At 29.3% G+C, this 22,740-nt stretch overlaps 3 protein-coding genes across 3 annotated transcripts; 2 read left to right on the forward strand and 1 right to left on the reverse strand.

Moving 5' to 3' along the window:
- Positions 1-2,313: 2,313 nt before the first annotated feature.
- OCT59_017815 (uncharacterized protein) lies at positions 2,314-2,544 on the forward strand (the record flags this gene model as incomplete). The annotated part of the gene is made up of 1 exon (XM_066137737.1): positions 2,314-2,544. The coding sequence occupies one exon, from the start codon at positions 2,314-2,316 to the stop codon at positions 2,542-2,544; it is 231 nt and encodes a 76-aa protein (XP_066004285.1).
- A 4,368-nt stretch (positions 2,545-6,912) lies between these two features.
- On the forward strand, positions 6,913-8,459 carry OCT59_017816 (uncharacterized protein; the record flags this gene model as incomplete). The annotated part of the gene is made up of 3 exons (XM_066137738.1): positions 6,913-7,380; positions 7,469-8,345; positions 8,407-8,459. 3 exons carry the CDS (start codon positions 6,913-6,915, stop codon positions 8,457-8,459), a joined length of 1,398 nt encoding a protein of 465 aa, XP_066004286.1.
- Positions 8,460-19,929: 11,470 nt separating this feature from the next.
- OCT59_017817 (uncharacterized protein) lies at positions 19,930-20,207 on the reverse strand (the record flags this gene model as incomplete). The annotated part of the gene is made up of 2 exons (XM_066137739.1): positions 19,930-19,981; positions 20,041-20,207. The coding sequence occupies 2 exons, from the start codon at positions 20,205-20,207 to the stop codon at positions 19,930-19,932; spliced, it is 219 nt and encodes a 72-aa protein (XP_066004287.1).
- Positions 20,208-22,740: the final 2,533 nt, after the last annotated feature.

A 22,740-nucleotide genomic window follows, 5' to 3' on the forward strand; every position in this document is an offset into this window, starting at 1 on the left:
AAGGCATTTGGATCAGATGCGGGTTTCTTAGGAGTTTCTGTATCGATCCCTTCTATGTCTATCTCGTCTGTTTCATGAATCCAGTTTTTGCCGAGGTATTTCTTGTAAAGATCCTCCCTGGATATGCTATATACTCGTGGTGTTTTTCCACCCTTGCGTACTACTTTGCTATTTATACCCAACTCATTTGATAGGATTCTAGAAGCGTTTATCTTTGATAGGGGTGAAATGCAATGAGTTTCGCAATATGAAGTATATACCCTATAAAATTCTTGAACAGGTAGGTCAGTTATATGATTTTTTACTACGAGGTATGTGTCCTTTATAAATTGGAATAGCGGTGGAAGAGTCGAGATGATATGTTCCTGTTTGGATGTTGTCATAGGTGGCGGATTTCCATTGAAGTCCGGGTAAGCATCCGCGATGGCTCTCAAATAAGCATAGAACGCCTCACTGGCACCTGGATATTTCATAGCGTCACCGAGTTTTTTGAAGTAGTTGAGGTCTCCCTTGCGGGATGGTGACACATCCAAGAACACTGTGCGCCTATCATCGTTCTCCACTCTGAGAGCATTTTCGTTGGTTAGGACGATAGTTGACATAAAGTTTTTGTAATGTGTTGGCGTCTTGTATTTTTCATGGATTTCTATTATGTCACTCGTTACCTTATCCTTCAAAGAGCGATACAGATTATTCCACTGGCTTTTTTCCGTGGGCATTTCCTCGAGAAGAAGAAGAACCTTACCTTGTAATTGCCCATTGAAACTTCCAAGAATTGTCTGAGGATCGCTAGTCTTATAAACAAGTTGAGTGCCTAGGACGCTGCGCTGAATGAAATCTGTTATAATACCTTTGCCCCAACCCTGTCCAGATTTTAGGTAGAGAATCGAGTACATCTTCCTTCCAGCAGATACACCGGCCAACCACTTGATGATATACTCAGTGAGATTCCAATCACCCGAACACCAGATATCCTGAATGTGAGAGAAGATAAATTTAACCGCGAGGTGAATTGTAGACTCAAAGGTGGATATCGGATGCAAGACGTGGAGGAATCCCGGGAAGATATTTAGATAGAGTTGGCCAGTTAAGGATCTGAAGATTCGCTGTTTATGGGGATCACAGGTTGCATTACATACATCGGTATTCTCAACCATAAACCACTTGTAGATGTTGAACTCGGTCTTTTGAGAGGGTCCTTGTTCAGGTTGTGTGTAGAATACCTTCGTGATTGGACGGATAAGTTTACCAATATTTTTGTCAATAACATGTTTCAAACTTTTACTATCCGGGTCCCACCAGAAAACCCCATGAGGATCTGCACAGGGAATGAAATAACTGCAAAGATACCTCTTGGCCTGATCAAGATCACTCATACTCTTTGCAGCGACAATAAGCCGTTTAAGCTCATCAATACTGAAGGCTTTCGTTTGTTCACCAAATTTGGGGATAACTTGAGCTTGAGTGGTCATTTTTTCGTTCTATCAAATCGAGTACTAATTTATAGTTACCTAATCTTCAATTGCCGAATGTATTTTTTTTCCAAAGATCTGCGCTCCTATCCGGTTACCCTCCTGTGGTTCTATAGTCCTTCTAGGGGTTATTAACCTATCTGTTTACTCGGTTTGCTATCTTACTGCCTCCAATAAGAAAACGAACGGAATCCTGAATCTGTTTCAGATGTTTCAGAAGTTTTGGATCTGGGGGGGTAAAATCAAAACTTTTTCTGGGAGGGTTGTCCTCACCTGACTTTTACCAAAATTGCTGAAACATCTGAAACATCGAAACACCCTCTCTGATTCTCTCTTATTTTCCTCTCTTTTCCCTTATTTTATCCTTTTTTGCTTATATTGTTATGTTTCAGATCTTGTTTCATATTGTTTCAGATATATAGGGATTCCCCGCCTCACGGAGGAGGGATGTAAGTACTGCGAGGCCGTGAGGCCGAGGTGGAGGAACGTAGTGACTACACTACCAGCCCGACGACAGCGTCACCTTTTTGAGGTGTACTCCTCAGCAGATGAAGAGATAGATGACGTTAACGAGCTACAAGATGAATATGAAAGTGTGTCTAGTGAAGAAGATTGTGTGTTATTTGGCCTTGAGGTTGGAGATGTGTTTGAAAGCTGGGACTCTGCCGAAAAACAAGTTGTATACTGTGCAAAAAATAATGGCTTTGAAGTAAAGAAGTTTTGGCTTGAGAAAAACAAAGGAGAGATTGTACGTTGAACCTTTAAGTGCAAGTTTTCAGGAGTATATCGTGCACAAAAGAAAGCTGACATAGAAGACACCTGTGAACATGAAAGTGTAAGAATGAATTGTCCCTGGAATATTAATCTTCAGCTTACTAGTGACCTCGTATATGTTACCTCACTATGCAACGAACATAACCACTCTCTTGAAAAGGAAAATTTTGTATCAAATCATCAACTCAGTCCAGAAATTCTTGAGGAGATCAAATTTCTCGTAAATATTGGTTGTGGAGCAGGTCCAATTATCCGCGCACTTCAAAAACGTTTCCCTGAAACAGTAATACATCTATAATGCGATTTGTCGCTTTCGGAACATTCAGAATAAATCAAAATCAGATGCTGCCAAAACGTTTGAAAAATTAATGAAATTACAGCGTGAAGAACACGGGTGGTTTGTCAAAGCGAGGCTGGAAGGCGAAGACAACCACCTTACAGGTCTTTTCTGGATGAGACCATCGCAGATAGAACTGTGGCGTAGATTTCACGATGTTGCGATTAATGATAATACATCACAAACAAATAAATATCGAATGTATCTATCCCTTACTATAGTTGTAGATAATCATGCATGCTCGCGTATGGTCGCAACTGCCGTTGTTTCAGACGAAACTAAAGAGACCTATCAATGGATTCTGGAATGTTTACTGTCTGCCACAGACAATATTGCGCCAAATGTTTTATTCACTGATGCAGACCCCGCGATGGTTTCAGCTATTCATGAAATACTGCCATCAACAAAACATAATTACTGTATCTGGCACCTGCGCAAAAACCTTGACAAAAATTTGAGAGGTCGGCTTCGTAAAAATTACAATGAATTTGTGAAAGCATGGAATAAATGCCGGAATTCCTTCTCAGAGTATGAATTTCAAAAATGATGGCGTGAACTTCTTACTGGCTTTCCGGCAGTAAAAAAATACCTAAAGCGTGCACTTGGACAAGTTGTAACTAGCTGGGCATTATGCCATACTAGTCGATCATTCAATGCAGGAATTCAGTCAACTCAACGCGTTGAAGGTTATAATTCGCTAATTAAACGATCGGTCAAAAGTTCAGCAACGTTGTTTGAATTGGATACACATATTCAGTCACTTCTCAACAAAGAAGAAAAATTCGAACAGCATGAACAATCAAATCAAAATCCAACAGTGGGTTTGCCGAACGTTGTCGGGAGGTACTTTAAAAGAATAGACGTCATCATCAAAAAATTTCTTACCCCTCGTGTTTTAAAGATGTAACACAATCAAATGAATGAAAGTTTACTTTATCATGCAAATAGAGTAGAGGATTGGAATGATTTGCTCAAAAATGAGGTATAAATCGTAAAACATTGGCATTTTCTTGCAAATCACGCAACATTTTATTCTATTTTCTACCTAGATTACCATTGGCGAAGGACAAGATGAAGACAGTGAAGATGATGAAGATTATGAAGATGGTGAAGATGGTGAAGATGGTGAAGATGGTGATTATGGTGATGATGATGATGAACAATCTGATGATGAAGAGCAATCCGACGATGAAGAACAATCCGATGATGAAGAACAATCTGATGGCGAAGAACAATCTGATGATGAAGAGCAAGATGATGTTGATACACGATCTGAAAAGTTGAATTTTCCTGAAGACGACTATGAATCATCAATAGTCAATCTACATGCTCTAATTACATACCTTAATCATGCTAACATTCATGAGGTTTGGCGTGTAACAACGATTGAACAAAACAAAGAGCATTTCGTGGTGATATATGATAATGCTAATCACTTGTGTACATGCATGTGGCTTGTAGCGAGAGTATTAGTTTGTCAACATTTCTTTTCAGTGATGCTCAATTCGGATAAGGCTATGTTTCATATCGGACTCATTCCAGATCGATGGTACAATGAAAAATTTCCCGATTTTCAAGAAGAACCTGCAATCGCAATTTACAGTGAAAAGAACACTGTCAACCCCACGTATGAACATCAAATTAGGACGGATTTTAGCCTATTACATGAGATTCGCCATACACAAGCATTTTCGGAAACTGCCAAGCAAAATTTATCTCACAAAGCCAAATATAATCAAGGTTTTGGCTACGCGAAAAAAGCAATTGGACTAGCCCTTGAAATAGGCTGTGAAGACGAATTAAATGGAATGTTGCAAAGGTGGATAAGAGAGAAGGAAAATGAAACTCGTTCTAGGCAACTGGAGATCGATAAAGAAAATTTGCCAAATATTAGCAACCCTTATCAGACGCGTACAAAAGGTGCTCTAAGAAAGCGTATAAAGAATGCATTAGAAGATAATCAAAAGCAAAAGTCAAGTGGATCTGCTAGTACTCAACGATCACAGTATGTATGCAGTCACTGTAAAGGCATTGGACATAATGCGCGTAGGTGCGAACTTAAAAAGAATCTAAAGAAGCCTAAATCTAAACGACTTACAAAATGATTAGTTTAGAATTTTAGGATAGCAAATTGTTATCGTTTGTTTTAATAAAGAATTGAAAATGCATTTATGATTAAACATGTAACTTCTGATTGTAATTAAATGCGTAACAATTTATTAAATGAATGCGCGTTATTCAGAATTCAAAGTTCAAACTCAAATTCAAACAAAAGTTCGAAATGATGAAAAATTTGAAAAAATTAAAGGCCCAGTGCAGGAATCGAACCTGCGTTTCTAAGATAAAAAAAAAATTTATCGAGCGTTCTAACCACTGAACTAACTGAGCAAAATAATAATTATAAATGGATAATAATTATATTTATATATTATACATCATGTGACATATTCGAAAAAAAAACCCAGGCGATAATCGCCCAGGCGACGGTTAGCAATTCCCAATTACTTTACTTGTAAAATATAAAATCGAAATGTGCTATATTAGTTAATTATAAATAATCTAAAGTCAATTCTTTTAGCGCAATAGAATTATTAATTTACAAATTATTTATAATAAAAAAAAGAAAAAAAAATTTTTTAAAGTTAGCCGAAAAATAGATTAACCATAATAATAATCTACAGGTCAGGAGCAGACGCAATACGTCACACTAATATAGAGGGTCGGTAGTCTAGACGACAAGACATGACATTGAATTTTTTTTTAATTATATAGATTAATCAAAAAATAAAAAAAAATTGATATTTTTTTTTTTTGATCAAAATACATTTTTAATCAAAAATAAAAAAAGAAAAGACATTTTTTTTATTGAAATTATCAAACTTGATGTTTTTTAATGTCTTATTTATTTAGAATAATAAAATAATAAATTTTATAATTAAATAGCTAAAAACATTTTGGAATAATAAATGTTCACAATATAAAATTGTTTATAATTATAAAACTCACATTGTCTTAAAAAACCCTAGTTTATAACAATAAAGTACATGAGTTTACCAGATGGCAAAATTTTAAAATTTTTTAGTTTATTTAATTTTATATCTAATATAAATCAGAAACATAAGAAACATAACAGAGTTTCAATCATATTATCATTTATATAATTTTAAATGAAAAAAAAAAAAAAAATGCATAAAATGAAATTTACATGAGAGAAATTTTATACAAACGTCACATTTCATATTGATTAACCAGTAATTTCAATTAAATCCTAAGTATTGATTCTCCATACATTTTTTATTTATTGATATTTCTTGTTCTTCTATTTCATAAATGAATACAGATGATTTTGTAATATTTTTGAAAAATTCTCAATATACTTTTTAAGAAATTAATATTTAGTAACATAATAATGGAACACGAGGAGAAGTTGGGCAAGATGATATGTTATATTATATAAAAGAATATATTATAAAAAAGAAAAGAGTTAAATACTCATTTTAATTAAGTATTTCATTTGTCTTCTCATTAATTCTATTGTTACTCTATTATATCCGTATATCGGTTCTAAAGCATCTGAATATTATAGTAATCTTTGATACATTTCGTCATTTTGGCGGATCTTTTAACAAATCCAATATTACATGATATTCGTTCATTTCCTTTTTCGAAATAATATTTTTTACAAAATTGATGTCACTTCTTTCAAATTTTTTTTGCTGTGTATTTATTCCTGTGTAGACTTATCCATCCGCTTTTATTTTTTTGAGTTTATTTGATTGAATTACGCAAATCTTCTATTATTGAGTAATTTTAAAAATATTTAATATTCTATTATGTTAAAATTTTCTTTGTAATTCTCGTAAATTCTATATTTTTTATGGCTGAGATTTTTATATTTATGATATAAAATTTCAAATATTATAATTATTTTCGTTTTTCTGATGGAATATAATAATAATAATTCAATTATATTAAGTGAAAAATTTTCTTATATATGAGCTCCATTTTCTTTATTAATTTTATTAGTATAAACGAAATCTGATAATTAATAGTTAAATAAATTAACCCAACATATTGCGGCATCCACGCTAAATAAATTCCTAAAGAGAGCGTGACTGCCAATCTGCTATATGATATCATTATTAGCGCAGCAAGAAATTTGATCAACCTATTACTGTATTACTGTGATACGAAATTTAGATTCTAATTTGGATTTTCCTTTTTTATCCCCATTGAAAATATAATACATAGTAACGCAAATAGCGCCAATAACGCCAACAATTTATTTCTACTCTGAAATTTCTACTTTGAAATATAGTAGCATAAAAGATGAATAAAGGAAACGAAGCCCAAATTTCAATAGAATCTGAATTCAATAATTTAAACATCCTTGACAAAGATTCTAATTCAATGAATATTGGTCATAAAAATTGTTCTTATTGTAATAAATCACTTACCGAAGAATTATGGTGTAAAGAATGCGATCCATTTATGATTATTGAAGGATGGTCTAGTGGAAATAATGAAATTGATAAACTTATCAAAGACACAATTTATGATGCGAGATATAAGAATCGTAAATTTCTTGAATGGGTACCATTTGATAAATTTAAAAATATAAACCAAATTGGTGAAGGTGGATTTTCCAAAGTATATTCTGCAACGTGGATTGATGGTCCAAAAATAATATATAAACATTTTAATAAAAGATGGGAAAAACGTAAATCTGAACCTATCAAAGTTGCATTGAAAAGGTTAAATGGATCAGAGAATATGTCAGCTGAATATTTAAATGAGGTAAGTTTTGTATTAATTTTACATATTTTAATTAACCTCTTTAATAATAATTGAAAAATTTTTTCATTAATTTAAATACAAATAATAGATTAAAATACTTTGGGATTTATGTCAAATAGTCGATGCAGGTCTAAGTTTTTATGGAATGACCAAAGATCCAGAAACTGAAGAACTTATAATAATTTCAGAATATGCAGATAAAGGAAATTTGAGAAGCGTTCTTTTACACAATTTCAATAATACTTTGTGGGAAGATAAATTACTTTATTTACATTGGATAACACATGGTCTTAAAAGTTTACATGAATTAGGATATTTTCATAAAGATTTTCACAGTGGAAATATATTACAAACTACTAATCCTAGTGATAGTAATAGTAATGCTTCTTATATTTCAGATTTTGGATTATCTGGATCATCAAATAAACAAAAATCGGATGATAAAATATGTGGAGTATTACCATATATTGCCCCAGAAGTTTTGAATGGAGAACCATATTCATTATCTTCTGATATTTATAGTTTTGGTATAATTATGGCAGAATTATCATCTGGAAAACCACCATTTCATAAAAGAAAACATGATACTACCTTAGCATTAGAGATATGTAATGGACTCAGACCAGAATTTGGAAAAGGAACTCCTGAAATTTATAAAAAATTAGCTTATAAATGTATGAATGCTAATTCAAATCAAAGACCAACAGCCAGTGAATTGCATGATAATATAAATTTTTGGAACTTTTCTTCTCATGATAATGAAGAAGAAAAATATGGATATAAACGTAAAGAAGTTAATGCTGTATTTAAAGAAGCTAATAAAGAAATACCGAATATTTCAACTTCATACGAGAAAGATCCTGATGCTATATATAGTAGCAGATTATTTACATTTAGTAATTTAACAAAACCTGTTAATTCTTCTATTATTACTGGTTATCTTAATGATGAAGAAAACAATAAAGGTATAAATTTTTTTTAATCAAATATTTAATTACATAATTGCTAATTATATTTCTTTTATAGATTGTCAAGATTCTCAATTATTTGACTTGGAGGTTCTAGCTCATTACAATTAAAAGGTAAGTAATGTGATGATGATATAATTTTCTGTACAATACACCATATAATCTATTAATTTTAGATGATATTAATAATAAAGAAGGTTGATTATTAAGTGATCATATATATATTTTGTGGTAAACTTTTGTTTTTATTTATTTTTAAAATTGTTTATTTAGTTAATTCGGATTTTAACATCAAATATTTAATAAACCATATATAGTTACATGACGCAACTTGGGCCAACATTATACGTATTTTCGAGAAAAATATTTTCCTGGAGGACTGGCAATAAATTGTTGTACATCGTTAAGTATTTTTCGAGTTGACAGCCATAATTTTCTTGTAACAAAAATATCTATGCGAATTTATACTCTAGTTTAATACGTCAATTAAAAACTCTAGAAATCATTTTTCTATTTATTAGATTTTTCATTTATTTTATTCAACGTGTAAGTTTGACATTATTATTTATTTGGTTAGATTAAATTTTAAATAAATAAATTGTTTTTTTATTGTTAAAATGATCACAGTTGATAAATTAGATACTATTTAACATAATAAATAAATCAATAATAATTTTACTGTAATCAAATAAACTGTCTAGGAAATTTTCTCAGAAATTCATAAATTTGGGAAAAATTTTTACATTGAGGACTAAAAAAAATTAGACCTTACTATTTATTTAAAAATGATAATTAAAAATTTATTTATGGGGAAATATTAAAATGGAAGATATTTTCTTCAACAAAAGAGTATAAAAAATGGTCTAGACTCTTTAAGAAAAAGGAATTCTATACTTAGAACAATGTCTAGATGCGTCACAAACAAAATTAATGAAATGGAACATATATGTAAAGAACTAAATGTAAATATTACAGGGAAAAAACCGAAGTGATATAATAGATTTGTTGAAATAGTTACAATTAACGATGATTCTAATTTTTTAAAACAGCAATACATTAATATTAATAAAAATTGGAATAGTAATAGATGTAATTTTAATATTTATGAAGAAGAGAAGATCGGTAAAACTTTCTGATTACATGGAAAGTCAGCCTATGTATACAAAATTTAAAAAGAAATATAAAAGTGTTAGATTTAAAAAATATTGGTACATTTAATTCCTCTAAAATAATGATTTTCCAAATTCAGTCTTATGCAAAGGTTGTGATAAAAATATAAAATTTAAAGAAGGGTAAGAATGAATGTCGGATATATATACAGATTGAAAAAAATAGTAGGAAAGTAGGGTACAGAAAAGAAATTTTTAATGAAGCCAAATACATAAGACCATACGAAACTTTAAACTTTAGAAAACACGTTCTTGAAAAATGATTTAATTAAAAACAACGTATTATAATCATAAAATTTGACGTAATAGCGTAATAGAAAAATATGTTACAGGAAAAACTAGAGACGTAAATGAAATAATACCTACTATACATAGTAATATACTATAAATAATTTACTAAAGAAATTGTTTTATTGTAAATATTTATTACATCAAAGAAATTTAAACCATTTTTTTCTTTTTTAATTTCAACCAAATTGGTTTTACCGATTTCATTTTCAAAACTTTGAAAATGTCGCATTTGAGATGATTTAATTAAATATTGATATCATATAATTAAAAGTATACAAGGGAATTTTTGATAATTTCTGGTGGATTACATAAAAAAAAATTTGAAATATGGTTGTATGATCTTGACCAAACATCAACTGAAACATTTCCTTTCTTGCCTTTTAACAGTCAATGGAAAAGAGATTCCATATGTTCCCTATAGGCGCCTGAAAGAATTACGTAAAATACAGTATACTGTAATAATGTGATCATCGAAGGCGTATTTTATGAGACTTTTTCCAGAAAATGAATTAATTCTTTTTTTGAATTTATGATAATAAGTCAGTGAACGTGCTACAAAGTTAAATACAGTTTAAAATAACTTTATTTCGTTTTATTAGAGTCCTCACTAATAGTTATATTATTTACTGTAAAATTTGCATTAATTATGTAAACTTTCTTAATATGCAAAAGTATTATTAAATTAATCTTTTTACGGTAAACTTAATTATTACTTAATGACCTGGACCGTATAAGAATTCAAAATTGATCATATAATAAATAAAATACTTGTATCATATTTATATCCCAAATATTTTCTTTATTAAAAATGTCTTAACTTAATGTTGATTGCCTTAACGAAATTTTTGAATAAATAGAACACGATAAAGTCAATCACCTTTGGTATGATGCTTAAATTCTATATACTTCATCCTCAGCTTCAAAACTTCCAATGTTTAACTATGCATCATTTTGTAAAATTCTATCAATCTTTTTCGTCATTACAAAAATATTTTGTTCATTTTAAATTTTTTAAATCAAATTAATTAATAATTAATTTTGAAGGCGTAAGCAACACGTCATCTTTATTTTATTTTGAACAATTTATATAATCTATACGAATAAACGAAGCATCTCTTCGAAGAAAAATGTTTGACACAAACATATTTGGTAAACTTTTATTTTTTAAAATAAAATAGCTTTGTTATATCTTTCTTTTTTCTTTAAAAAAAGGAAAAATAAATTTGAGATTATAAGAATTTCTTTTACTTTTCGTAAAGCTTTACGTTACTTATTATATTTTTACTGCAGCAAGTTTTTTTTATTTTCACAAGGTTTTGACCAATAAACATGTACCGTATGAGTTAAGCGTTCATTGTTGTATTTTTCCTGTTATTGCGAAATTAAGTATCCCTGGCTTACATTATGCATTTTGGCCAGCACTGTTGCCTTTGGCCGGCGTTATGATATAAAAAAAATGTGCTATACAGCGTCAAATTGAGCAACTAAATTATTCGGTAAAAGATCTGTATACCGGTTAAGGTTTCTTGGCCGATTCCAGAGAAATAGGCTTACTTTATCTCCAACTTAGAGATGATTATTACATTTCATTTAATTCTTTTAAGATCATTTTTATCCGGATTTCTATTAGGTTTAGGATTATAATGAATTACCAAATTAATCACAGTGTAATAAGACGCTGCTGGTATTTTAAACGATGGTCAACTCAATCTTAAGTTAATTCTTTCATAAGATTTCTTGAAACCAAAAGTTTGCAATTTTTGCTAAAGAATTATGAATTTTATCTCATGGTACTGTACTGTATAATACAATTTTAATAAAAATATAGGTATATATATATACGTACGTATTGATAAACGAATATATAATTCTTTAAGCTCAAATAATATTAACATCACTTCGTTAAGATAAATCAGCTCCATGTGATCGTATGTTTTATCACGAAACAATTATTTCCAAGGAATAATACGATACAATATTTTGATAAGAGTATATACTGATACTAATTTTTACTAATTGGTTGATTAAAAAAAATTAAATCCATTATTTTTCTAAATCAACTTGGAAAAATTGATAGGTTTATTGGATTACAACACCTATAAGGGTATAACCATGGATTATTGGATTTTAAAATCACATTTGTATATTAAAAAGAAAATCACATGACTTATCATAAAGTACATTTACAATAAAGTGGAATAAATATTAATAAATAAAATTATGTATAGGTAAACTTTCTGTGGTATAGAAATCGATAGAATTTTTTTCTTAATGATCTCTTACTGATTATTCGAAAATTTGTATATACCGTAAGTCCGTAATTCATGCAAAATGTAAACTTCATGCAAGTTAGAACGAACAGTTAACCTAGAAGTTTTTTTTTTACTTACTGGTTATAAATCGAATGTCAAATAAGAATATAAAATCAAAATAGTTTATATATAAATATTGATCAAATTGATTAAATTAAAATATGAAACAAGTTAGAAAAGGCAACTACTGCACGTCTTTTTTTTATTATTTCTTTATAAACTTTTTTTTCAATTTATAAATATTCTATGAAATAAAAAAAAAATTACTTTCAAAAATAATGTTCTAAATATAAAGAAAAATTTTTTAAAATATTTATAAATAACTTTAACATTCGTAAAGTTTTATCCCTGATATATTGTCATATGAATACTACCAGCTACACAATTTTCTGTAAAAATTAATTTATTTGATTTCGGTTAAATTTGGAAAATCACTGATCGAACATTTTTACGAGAAACATAAGATTGATATTATATAATAGATAAGATAAGATAATTATATGATAAATAAAAAATCACGTTCTTACGCGTTCGTTAAATTAGATTATTGCCGTTGTAAGACCTAAGCCCGTGATAAATCACGTTGCCACCTTAGTCTTAACAAAATAATACTTTATTAATAATATAAGTAAATACAATAATATGCTTGGTTTAATAATATTAAATAACGGTTAAATATTTATCCAATTATCCTAAAATTCAAAATAATTCTCAAAATTCGTAATCTGATTTTTGACAAGACGGAATTTGTCTGCCTTTTATAAGAACTCATAATCAGTAACTAAAAAGTAAATTACTACGCATCCTTTCTACTAGATTTTCGATATTGCTGATTCATAATCATTTTCCTTAAAAGTAAATTAGTACAAATACATGATCTACAAATTAATCAGCTGATATCCTAATCATTTGACTGAATAATCTTCTAGTTTAACGTCATCTAGGACGTTAATCCCTCTCTACTTCTGGTTCGTAGTTTAATGTCATTGCGGACCATTTAAATACAATTTTAAACTACTAAAAATTTATATACTAATTTTTAATATAATACTGCGCCTCATAATTAATAAATTTACTAGGTGAGTTACAGCATTACACCGTTTTCGAAATTGATGTCGATCACATAAGGTGGTAAGAAATTTCAAGAAAAAACATAATGTATGTGATGTAAACACAGACCATCAAATTACTGAAATGCCTAAGGACCTATACGCTAAGTGACTTATTACATCAGTCATGACTTATGAGTTTATTCATAGTCTATTTAATAATTTTAATAGCTTACCGCCTTGAAAATCAAATTATATTAATATATTCGTAGTGATTTATATACATACAGTATATTAAAGTGACATTCATTTATTATATATCATCTTGGCTAAGTATCAAAAAACGATTAGTGACAATCACGTGATATTTTACATCAACTTTAACGACCCTAGCATCAACAAATATTCGTAGAATTAAAGGGCTTTTGAACAAGCTACGAGTCATAGCATTAGTTCCCAAACCTACAAACCGCGGATAACCTCAGATAATCAAATTTATCCGATAACTCAAATCGGTTATTTCGAATGTTTTATATTGAATACTTCTACCTGCAGAATAAGATATGATTCTGCAGACACAGTGCCCCTAGGTTTTAGGTAAGGCGCGCTGACAATAGACCATTGCAGAATCCAATAATTAGTTCAATTTGCCGATCTATCGCTAATTAGATCAATTTTGCTGATCATACTTGTAATAGACGTAATATGGATTTCGAGATTTAAACTTTAATAGAAAATAATTATATTGTCGATCCATTCATTCGTATTCCGAATGGGCGCTTCTGCACCACGGATTTGTTGGGAAGCGCGAAATTTAGAAGCACCAATACTTAGTGTTTTATGTATACCTCTAATACAATTACAGAATTGTGAAAATGAGAGAACTAGCATGTGGAAAAATTGTTATAAATACGGGCGTTAATTCTTCAAAACAAAAAAATAAAAATAAAAATTAAAAAATAAAATTAGATCAAAATAATAAACCAAAATCCTAATCCTAATCTGACCTTAATCTAACCCTAACTCCAACCCTAATCTTAATCCAATTAAACCACCTGACGAAAATGAACCGCTCTATTCATCTTTTTATCATTGGTTTCTTGAGTCTCTTGGTCTTATTCATTTCTGGCACCTTTGCCGCCTGCAATGCAAACATAGCATCAGACTGTGACTGTAAACCTGAAAACATTAAAGGCTGTGATGCCACAGGCATAACTGTTGGAGGTGTTACCTGTGGTCGAGAAATTAATTGCAGCCTTTTAAAACATAGATTTCAAGTTGATATTAATGGAAAATTTTGTCATCTTGGCACTTGCAGTAGAGAGTGTGTATGCCCATTGGGTAATGGTGATTGTACTTGCAGTACTGGCCAGTGATCCAAATGGCCTCAAATGACTCAAATGACTGGTCACTTTCAAAATATCCGAATGGCATAGTCATTTTGCCATCACTGCAGTATTTGTATCGGCTAGTTTTCTTAATTTATGAATATTTTGAAAGACATATTTAAATAATTTAATAATAAAATAAAATTTCAATTTAAGAATATTATTCCACTATTGTGTGTACATTTTTTTCCCGTGATATTTAAATTTCAAAAAATTATTTTTTTTAAAAAAAAAAGTATTATGTTACAAAATTTTTTTACTTTTGTATAAATTAAGTGCAATAAATCGAGTCGGAATTGATAATTTTAATGACTTGTGACCCGCATGCATAGTACGTTGCTGACACCAACAGAATTAATGGTGTGATAAAATAAGATTTTACCAATCTCAATATTTGTTTATTAGACGCTCAATTGATGACGTGGTTTATGTTATATTTACCAATTATTACACGCTCATTATTGTGCGGAATTCATTGTACCGATATTTTTGTTATCATGCCCGATATTTTTAATGATGATCGACAACATAATTAATTATATTAGCATACTAATCCTAATATCACGTATAATAATATTGTATTGAACGGGCCTTCGGCCGATATTTTGACGCCCCGTTCAATAACATACAATTATCAATAAATCAATAAATTCAACAATCCCACTTTAGTAATATTTAAGTTATTTCTTAAAATTAAGGGAAAGATCGCCACTCAGCGGGATAAAATCGTCAAAAATTCTATAATTAAATTTACGGGCTTTGTATTAATAAAAAAACCGTTTTTTGGAATGCCGCGTTCTTTATTATAAGTTTTTTTCAATAAACCAAAAAAAGACAGTATAAAATAATTTTTTTGCCGAGAGGGATATTTGAAAGATCAATATTATGGTATATGTACATAAATACCAGTAGAAACCATTTAATTTTTTAAAAAACACTATTTTTTACATAATTTATAAAGAAAAGGACCGAAACCTATCAAATTAACGAAAAAAATGATCTATTAACATCCTTAAATATAAAAAAACTATTCACATGCCAGATTCCAAAGGTACCTAAAACTGAGATCTACTGAAAAAAAAACAAACATGTTAGTAACTAAAAATTTTTATTAACAGCCTTAAAAAAATCTATTCGCATAGTTACTTTAAAGTAATCCAAAATTTAAGACGTATAGGAACGAAATCTACAAAAAAAAACAAAAGGAATATTAGTAACTAATAACAATTTTCACTAAAAAAGGTATGTTTACTTACCTTTCCAAGAATTCCAAAGCACTCAAGTCCAAAAAAATGAAACCTACAAAAAAAAAATAAAAGGAATATTATTAAAGCCATACTGAGACTACTAAGACTACTAATTTTAAGCCTAAATAACTAAAAAAATGGAGAAGATAAATATATTTTCACTATTAAGAAACAAGAAAATTACCAATAAATAAATTATAAACTAAAATTTATAAATTAAATAAAACTAAATAAAAATAAAATATAGGTCAAAATATTTTACTTAACGTACAAACCTATTAAATTTACAGCTGGAATGGCGCGTTCTTCCAGAGTAAAGTCAAAGAGTTTGAACTTTGACGACGCTAAACTTCGTGAGTGGCTTGGCTAGGATTGACATTATCCGTTACCGCATTCAGCATTTTTAATTAATAATCATTTGAGAAGACGTCACCTTAACAAACTGCGTACTAGCCATTTTTAGTAATAATTTGCGTCAGATAAGATGGTTAGCAAGAAATTTTTGGTATTTTTAGTTGAGTTCTGTATTAGGAAAAGGCTCTTTAAAAAATAATTATTTTTAATATAAGAAATAAAATGAAATATTATCAATATTATCCGTAAATGCGAAAATGTACAGTAGATATGCAACTCATATCCAGTCTAGATAAAAAATATATATTTTTTTTTTACGCGTTATCTTATTAGATCATATGATTCCAGAAAACATGACTATGGTTAACAAGATACTATACGAGATAAGTAATATTTTCTTATAAAAAATCAACCTTTTTTAGCTTTTTACTTTTCTCCAATAAAAAAGAAAAAAAAAAAACTTTATCATGATATTCTACAGCGACTTCGTAAAATAACTGATTATTATTTCATGGAGTCACTGGAATATCATGATATCTCCCGTGAAATAACTATTACTTATAATCATGGTTCCGGCCATAAAACTCAAAAAACATGATTATCTTATAAACAGGAAATCCATTCATAAATTATTTTAAAAGAATAATTAAGAATCCATTTTATATCTGTTATTTGTATATTTGTACTAATGTTATTTAAGTTTATCAAAAAAATTATTATAGTATAAAAATCATTGATAAATTAGGATATATATTTGAAAACTATTAATTATTTTAATAAATTTAATACAACACTAAAATTTGCAATGGCTCATTACGACATTACGCCTTTAATCTATCCAAATATATCAATAATTGCATGTTTTACGTGTTCTTCACAATAAAACTTGAATCTGATGTTTCATATCACAGCGTCTGTATATTTGAGTTAGTCGGAAAAAGTTCTTAACTCCTTCATACAATTTTTCAGGACCCAGAAATATCGTTCACAAAAGAGTCAAGGCCTTATCTCTTTATCTTCTCATCACTCATTTTCGTATCCCATCACTCCTCTTCATCTCCTATCACTCCTTTCGTCTCCCATCACTCCTTTTTGTCTCCTATCGCTCCTTTTCATCTCCCATCACTTCTTTTCGTTTTCCATCATTCCTTTTCGTCCCCCATCATTCTTTTTCGTCCCCATCACTCCTCTTCATCTTCTCATCACTTCTTTTCGTCTCCTATCACTCCTCTTCATCTCCCATCACTCCTTTTCGTCTCTCATCACTCCTTTTTGTCTCCCATCACTCCTTTTTGTCTCCCATCGCTCCTTTTTGTCTCCCATCGCTCCTTTTCGTCTCCCATCACTACTTTTCGTCTCTCATCATTCCTTTTCGTCCCCCATCACTCTTTTTCGTCCCCATCACTCCTCTTAATCTTCTCATCACTCCTTTTCGTCTCCCATCACTCCTCTTCATCTTCTCATCACTCCTTTTCGTCTCCCATCACTCCTCTTCATCTACCATCATGCCATATTTCTCCTTTTATCACCAGTTTGTATATTTATAAATTGAAGTCATTTTTTTTTTACAATAACTTTCACTTAAAAGATCTTTTAAAAGTATGTCAAACTCCCCCATGAAAATGACCTCTTGTTTTTTTCTAAATGCATCGATAGTGAAGTTTTTTGTTTTTCAACTTATTTTTAACAAAAATAAATATATTTTTTTTTTCGCGTAAGAAAAATTTCATACAAATTATATTGTGAAAATTAAATTCATTTTTTTTATTTTTTTTTTAAAAGAAAATTACTTTCAATAAATATATTTTTTAATTTTTTTGTACAATAAATACAATAAATTATTTTTATTGAATTAACATAAAATTTTGACAGTGATTTTAAAAAAAAATTTAAAAATCTTTTTTTTTATTTATTCATTTAAAAAAGTATTTTTTTTTACATTTGCCGTCAGTGATCATTATCTGTATCATGTGAATATTATTTAATTATTGTTTATGTTACAACTGTAAAAAAAAATTAAATGCTTTGCTATTACAAACTAGCTCATATTAAACACTTTTAACTCACTTTTATTACCTGTGTATTGTAAAGTTACAGGTATTTTGTGCAGTTCATGCTTCATAGTACACGAGTTTCTAAATTTTTTATTACTTTCACATATTTAATTTTTTAACTTCAGGTTATAATTTCATCACTTTAGCCAAATGAAATCAACTTTATTTCAGCAAAATTGAAACTACTTCAGCAGTATCTGTATTATGTCAAGTCAAATCCAAAGGATTAGATAGTGGATTTATCAATGGTTTGGCAAACTATATGATTTCACCAAAAACTTTCATTTTATAAATACACAATTTGACATTTCTTAATACAATGTATAGTTATTTATTAGTATTATTCATTTCAAGTTATTGCCTCACATTAAACAGTTTAGAAACGCCCTGTCAGGGACTAAGGCAACTTGTTCATTTAATAAAAATGATTTAATTTAAAGTCCTTGTTGCTTTATTATATCTTTTCAAATTTTTTCATTTCACTTATTCACTTATTCACTTTATACAAGTCACATCATTTGAATCAGCCATGATTAATAATTCTTCAGACACATTATGGATTTTTGTGTATATTTAATCAAAGAATTTAAGGGTTAATTATTACCATGTCTATTTATGCTACAAGTTGGTATATTCAAGAATATGGTTTAACTAGTTTAATGGAACGTTTATTTTGAAAGAAGAAGAAGAACGATATAGAGTGTTCAAACCTGAATTATTGAAAATTTTTTCATAAAATATATTTCATTTTTTTTTTAACATTTACGAAATATTTGTTTTTTTCTTATATGAATAGAGTTATTACATACAGCTTAAATTCTAAAATAAAGAATAAATCATATCTCGATGATAGCCATTGTTTATATATTTCTTACACTAATACAATTATATCTGTGTACTTTATTATCATATATACGCACTATATAGCATTATAGCTTCATACGCTCATATACATTTATACACAAAATTTTCTCAAATCCAATTATTTATAAAGATATCATGAATGTAAAAAACGTATTATCTTTTTTTTTATTTAAATAAAAAGCTACATATTTAAGTCGATATTAAATGTAACCTTAAACAGAATGAGAAACGAAAAAGAAAAAATAGTTACATCTATAATTAAAAGGAAAAAGAAAACAACAAGAATAAAAGGAAGAAAAAACTAAAAATAAAACTAAAAAGAGAAGAAAAACTCTATAATTGAAAAGTTCTATTTGTCTATGGGAGTAAAAATCTATATCCCAGTTCACATCTTCAACTGCCCTTCAGAATTACCCTGGTTAATAGCCATAATTGTATAAGAAGTAAGAATTTCACCTGGCACTAACGTTAAGACACCTATTTTAAAGAAAAAATGAATTGATACATGCCCTACAAAATTTACAAAATTTTTTAGTCACTATCACCTCATACCATATGAGGTTTACCACCCTGTTAATTATGCCTAAGCAGGGAACCCCAGGACACCCATGTGGCCAACATAGGATCTATGGTAAATGGACTCATATAGTATTCAATAACAATTACTAAGTAAGTGACATGGCATAGGAGATATGTGTCATTTCCAACGGGAACCTGGCCTTCCCTTCCATATGGATCAGCTTGGGGATCACCTATATGGCATCATTGTAGCTATGTCTTTGTGCACAAAAGCAGATAGCTACTAGCCTGTAGCAAATGGTACGTACTACGAGCACATAAACCCCTATGTCAATTATAACAGTTCACCATCCGGAAGACTTTCAGTGAACCCTGCAGTGTTACACCTACACATACGTCCATCCGGCGAACTATTATAATTATACTTACCACTTAATGATATGACCTAGCCTCGTTTAGTGTTAGCTTGTCCCCTATCGAAGGAACTCTAGTAGTAGAAGAGGGATCCGCAGGAGAATGAGAAGAAACAGAACCAGAAGCTGGAGCGTGAATAGAGGCTTCAAGAGAAGAGTTTTCCGGAGTAGTAAGTTTGGCAGTATTTTGAGTATTCATTACTTCCTATACAAGCTCTATTGAGAAGTGAAAACAAGTGAATATTCACGATGCGTAACCAAAGGAAGAATGATAACAGTAATAAAATTGCAGTATCGTAAATACAGTAGGTACCAAGAACCACAAAACGTCTAAACTGACAAGAGTAGTTAGAATGGTTTTTCACTTACAAACAAGTTTTTAATAGCTAATGACCATATGTTGTCCAAAGGCAGTAAATACAGTTCTTGATGCCGATATATCTTTTTTTTCCGTCTTAATATTTACTTGCGCGCGAAAAAAAAGGTATTTACTTGCGCGTGAAAAAAAGATATTTATTTGCGGATGAAAAAAAAGGTATTTTACTTGCGCGTGAAAAAAAGATATTTACTTACGCGTGAAAAAAAAGGTATTTATTGTATTTATTTGCGCGTGAAAAAAAAGGTATTTATTTGTGTTTGAAGGAGGAATGAAAGAGATGGTGGAGAAATATGTATTAAAAAAAAATAAAAGAACTGTATAAATATTATTTTTTTGTTGTACAATGATGATATCAATATCTGCAATCAATTAAATCAATTACTCAACAATATCAATACGTATGGTTATATTGTAGCTTTTAATTACCTAATCATGACGTATTTACCTTTATATACATCTTTTTATTCATATCAATAATTATAATTAACTTTTAACAGACTCAAACTAACACAAGCCCGATTTTATTAAGTATATCATAATCATTTATTACTGCATATGCTTTAAAGTAGGTAATATTCTTTTTACCGTACAACGATTTATGATATGATGTGGAGTTGTCTTTAAGAGATTTAAATGGCGTATGAAAAAAACTTTTATTCCTTAAAAAAATTTGTCGAAAGAGATGTTTTTTCAATGGCTGACTACCATCTTCGTAGTGGATACCATTCTTGCTGAGTTTTTTAGTGCCTAGACTACGTATATTGCACTCATACATTGATACCAAAAATTCAATAAGACAAAGTTGCCTTTCAACCTTAATGAAGACCCTTGGTAAAGGATAGAAATCGGTATAGGTTAGGATTGCCACCAGGAATTCAGGAACTTTTTTCCATAATCATCTTTTTTACAAATACTTCAATTATTTGAATCTTTTATTTATATATTCAGTATTTATTTAATTTGATTGACCACCTTAATGTTGCGATAGAAGAATTGAAATTATATTATACAAATGTTAATAATCTATTATATGACTTTTTACTTTTAATAATTACATTGATGACAAACTAAATATTATTAATCAAAGTTTTCATATATCAAGATTTTCAGGTTTAGATATGAGAAACGAAAATTATTTTGTGTTACATGATCGACCCAATTTTTTAACCATTACTTTTTCAATATAAATCATACAATTTTTAAAATTTTATTAAAAATGGAAAAATGGACCAGTATTTTTTTTCTTAGAGATTTCATATGAGCCATATTTAGATAACAATGAAAACAATAATAAGCTCCTTTATTTCATTGTTTTGCTGATCAATCATCAACCCAACCAGGAATGATGATGTTAGGATATTGTTATGATGAAGGTATTGGAACCGAAATTAGATGGAATTGCAAGAGATGTCAATAAATCAATTTATTGGTTTGAAAAATCTGCCAAACAAGGAAATCAAGGTGCACAAAATACTTTATGTTAAAAAAATAAATATATCCGATGTAAAATTATTAGTACGGAAAATAAAATTTTATTTTTAATAGTCCGTCTGAGTACGGAAAAATTAAAAAAATCTTTTCAAACGTCTGTCCAAATTTGTAGTACCGTACAGTACTATTTTACTATATATTCTACTCTCGCCCCGTACTATAATATATTATCATTTTATTAATTTTAACAAATTATTACCTATATTAAATTGCTGTAACCATCTTTAATTTACTTAGTATTACATTATAACTGATAATACTAAAATTTTCTATTTAAATAAACTCATTGGTCCCGGTGCGGGTAACTGCTAGTTCAATACTAAATAAAATAATTTACAATAGTAAATTACTGTATTAAAAAGTGTTGTTAGTATTTTTAAAATTTTTCAATATCCCCAATTAATTTATATTTTATATTACCGAAGTAGAAAGAGAATACTTTTTTGGCATTCAAAATAGAATTCCATTATAAAGAAATTAAGTCAACTTTTCATTTTAAAAATAATTTTGTATTCTTGGTAATGTAGACGCAAATAATAACTTACAATAAATAACATATTTAGTAGATCAGTTGCCACAACTGCACCGTATACTCCATAGTTGAGAAGATTCCTAGGGTGAAACAGATTTTCATGCATAAGAATAAACCTTTAAATGTTTTAAAAATTCTTTTTTTTATAAACGATCTAAATGCTCGGTTTAGATCGATTGGAGCTTCTAAGCAGTTTCGAATTAGTGTCAGGTTATTCGCTGATCATCTAAATAATACGGTATATAATACATTCGGATAAAGCACTAGTAACTAGTTCAAAAAATACATATATATTTTTTTGGGTAAAATAAGTAAGAACACAGTACTTAA

This window comes from Rhizophagus irregularis, chromosome 26 (genome assembly GCF_026210795.1).
Source record: "Rhizophagus irregularis chromosome 26, complete sequence".
Lineage (NCBI taxonomy): Eukaryota > Fungi > Glomeromycota > Glomeromycetes > Glomerales > Glomeraceae > Rhizophagus > Rhizophagus irregularis.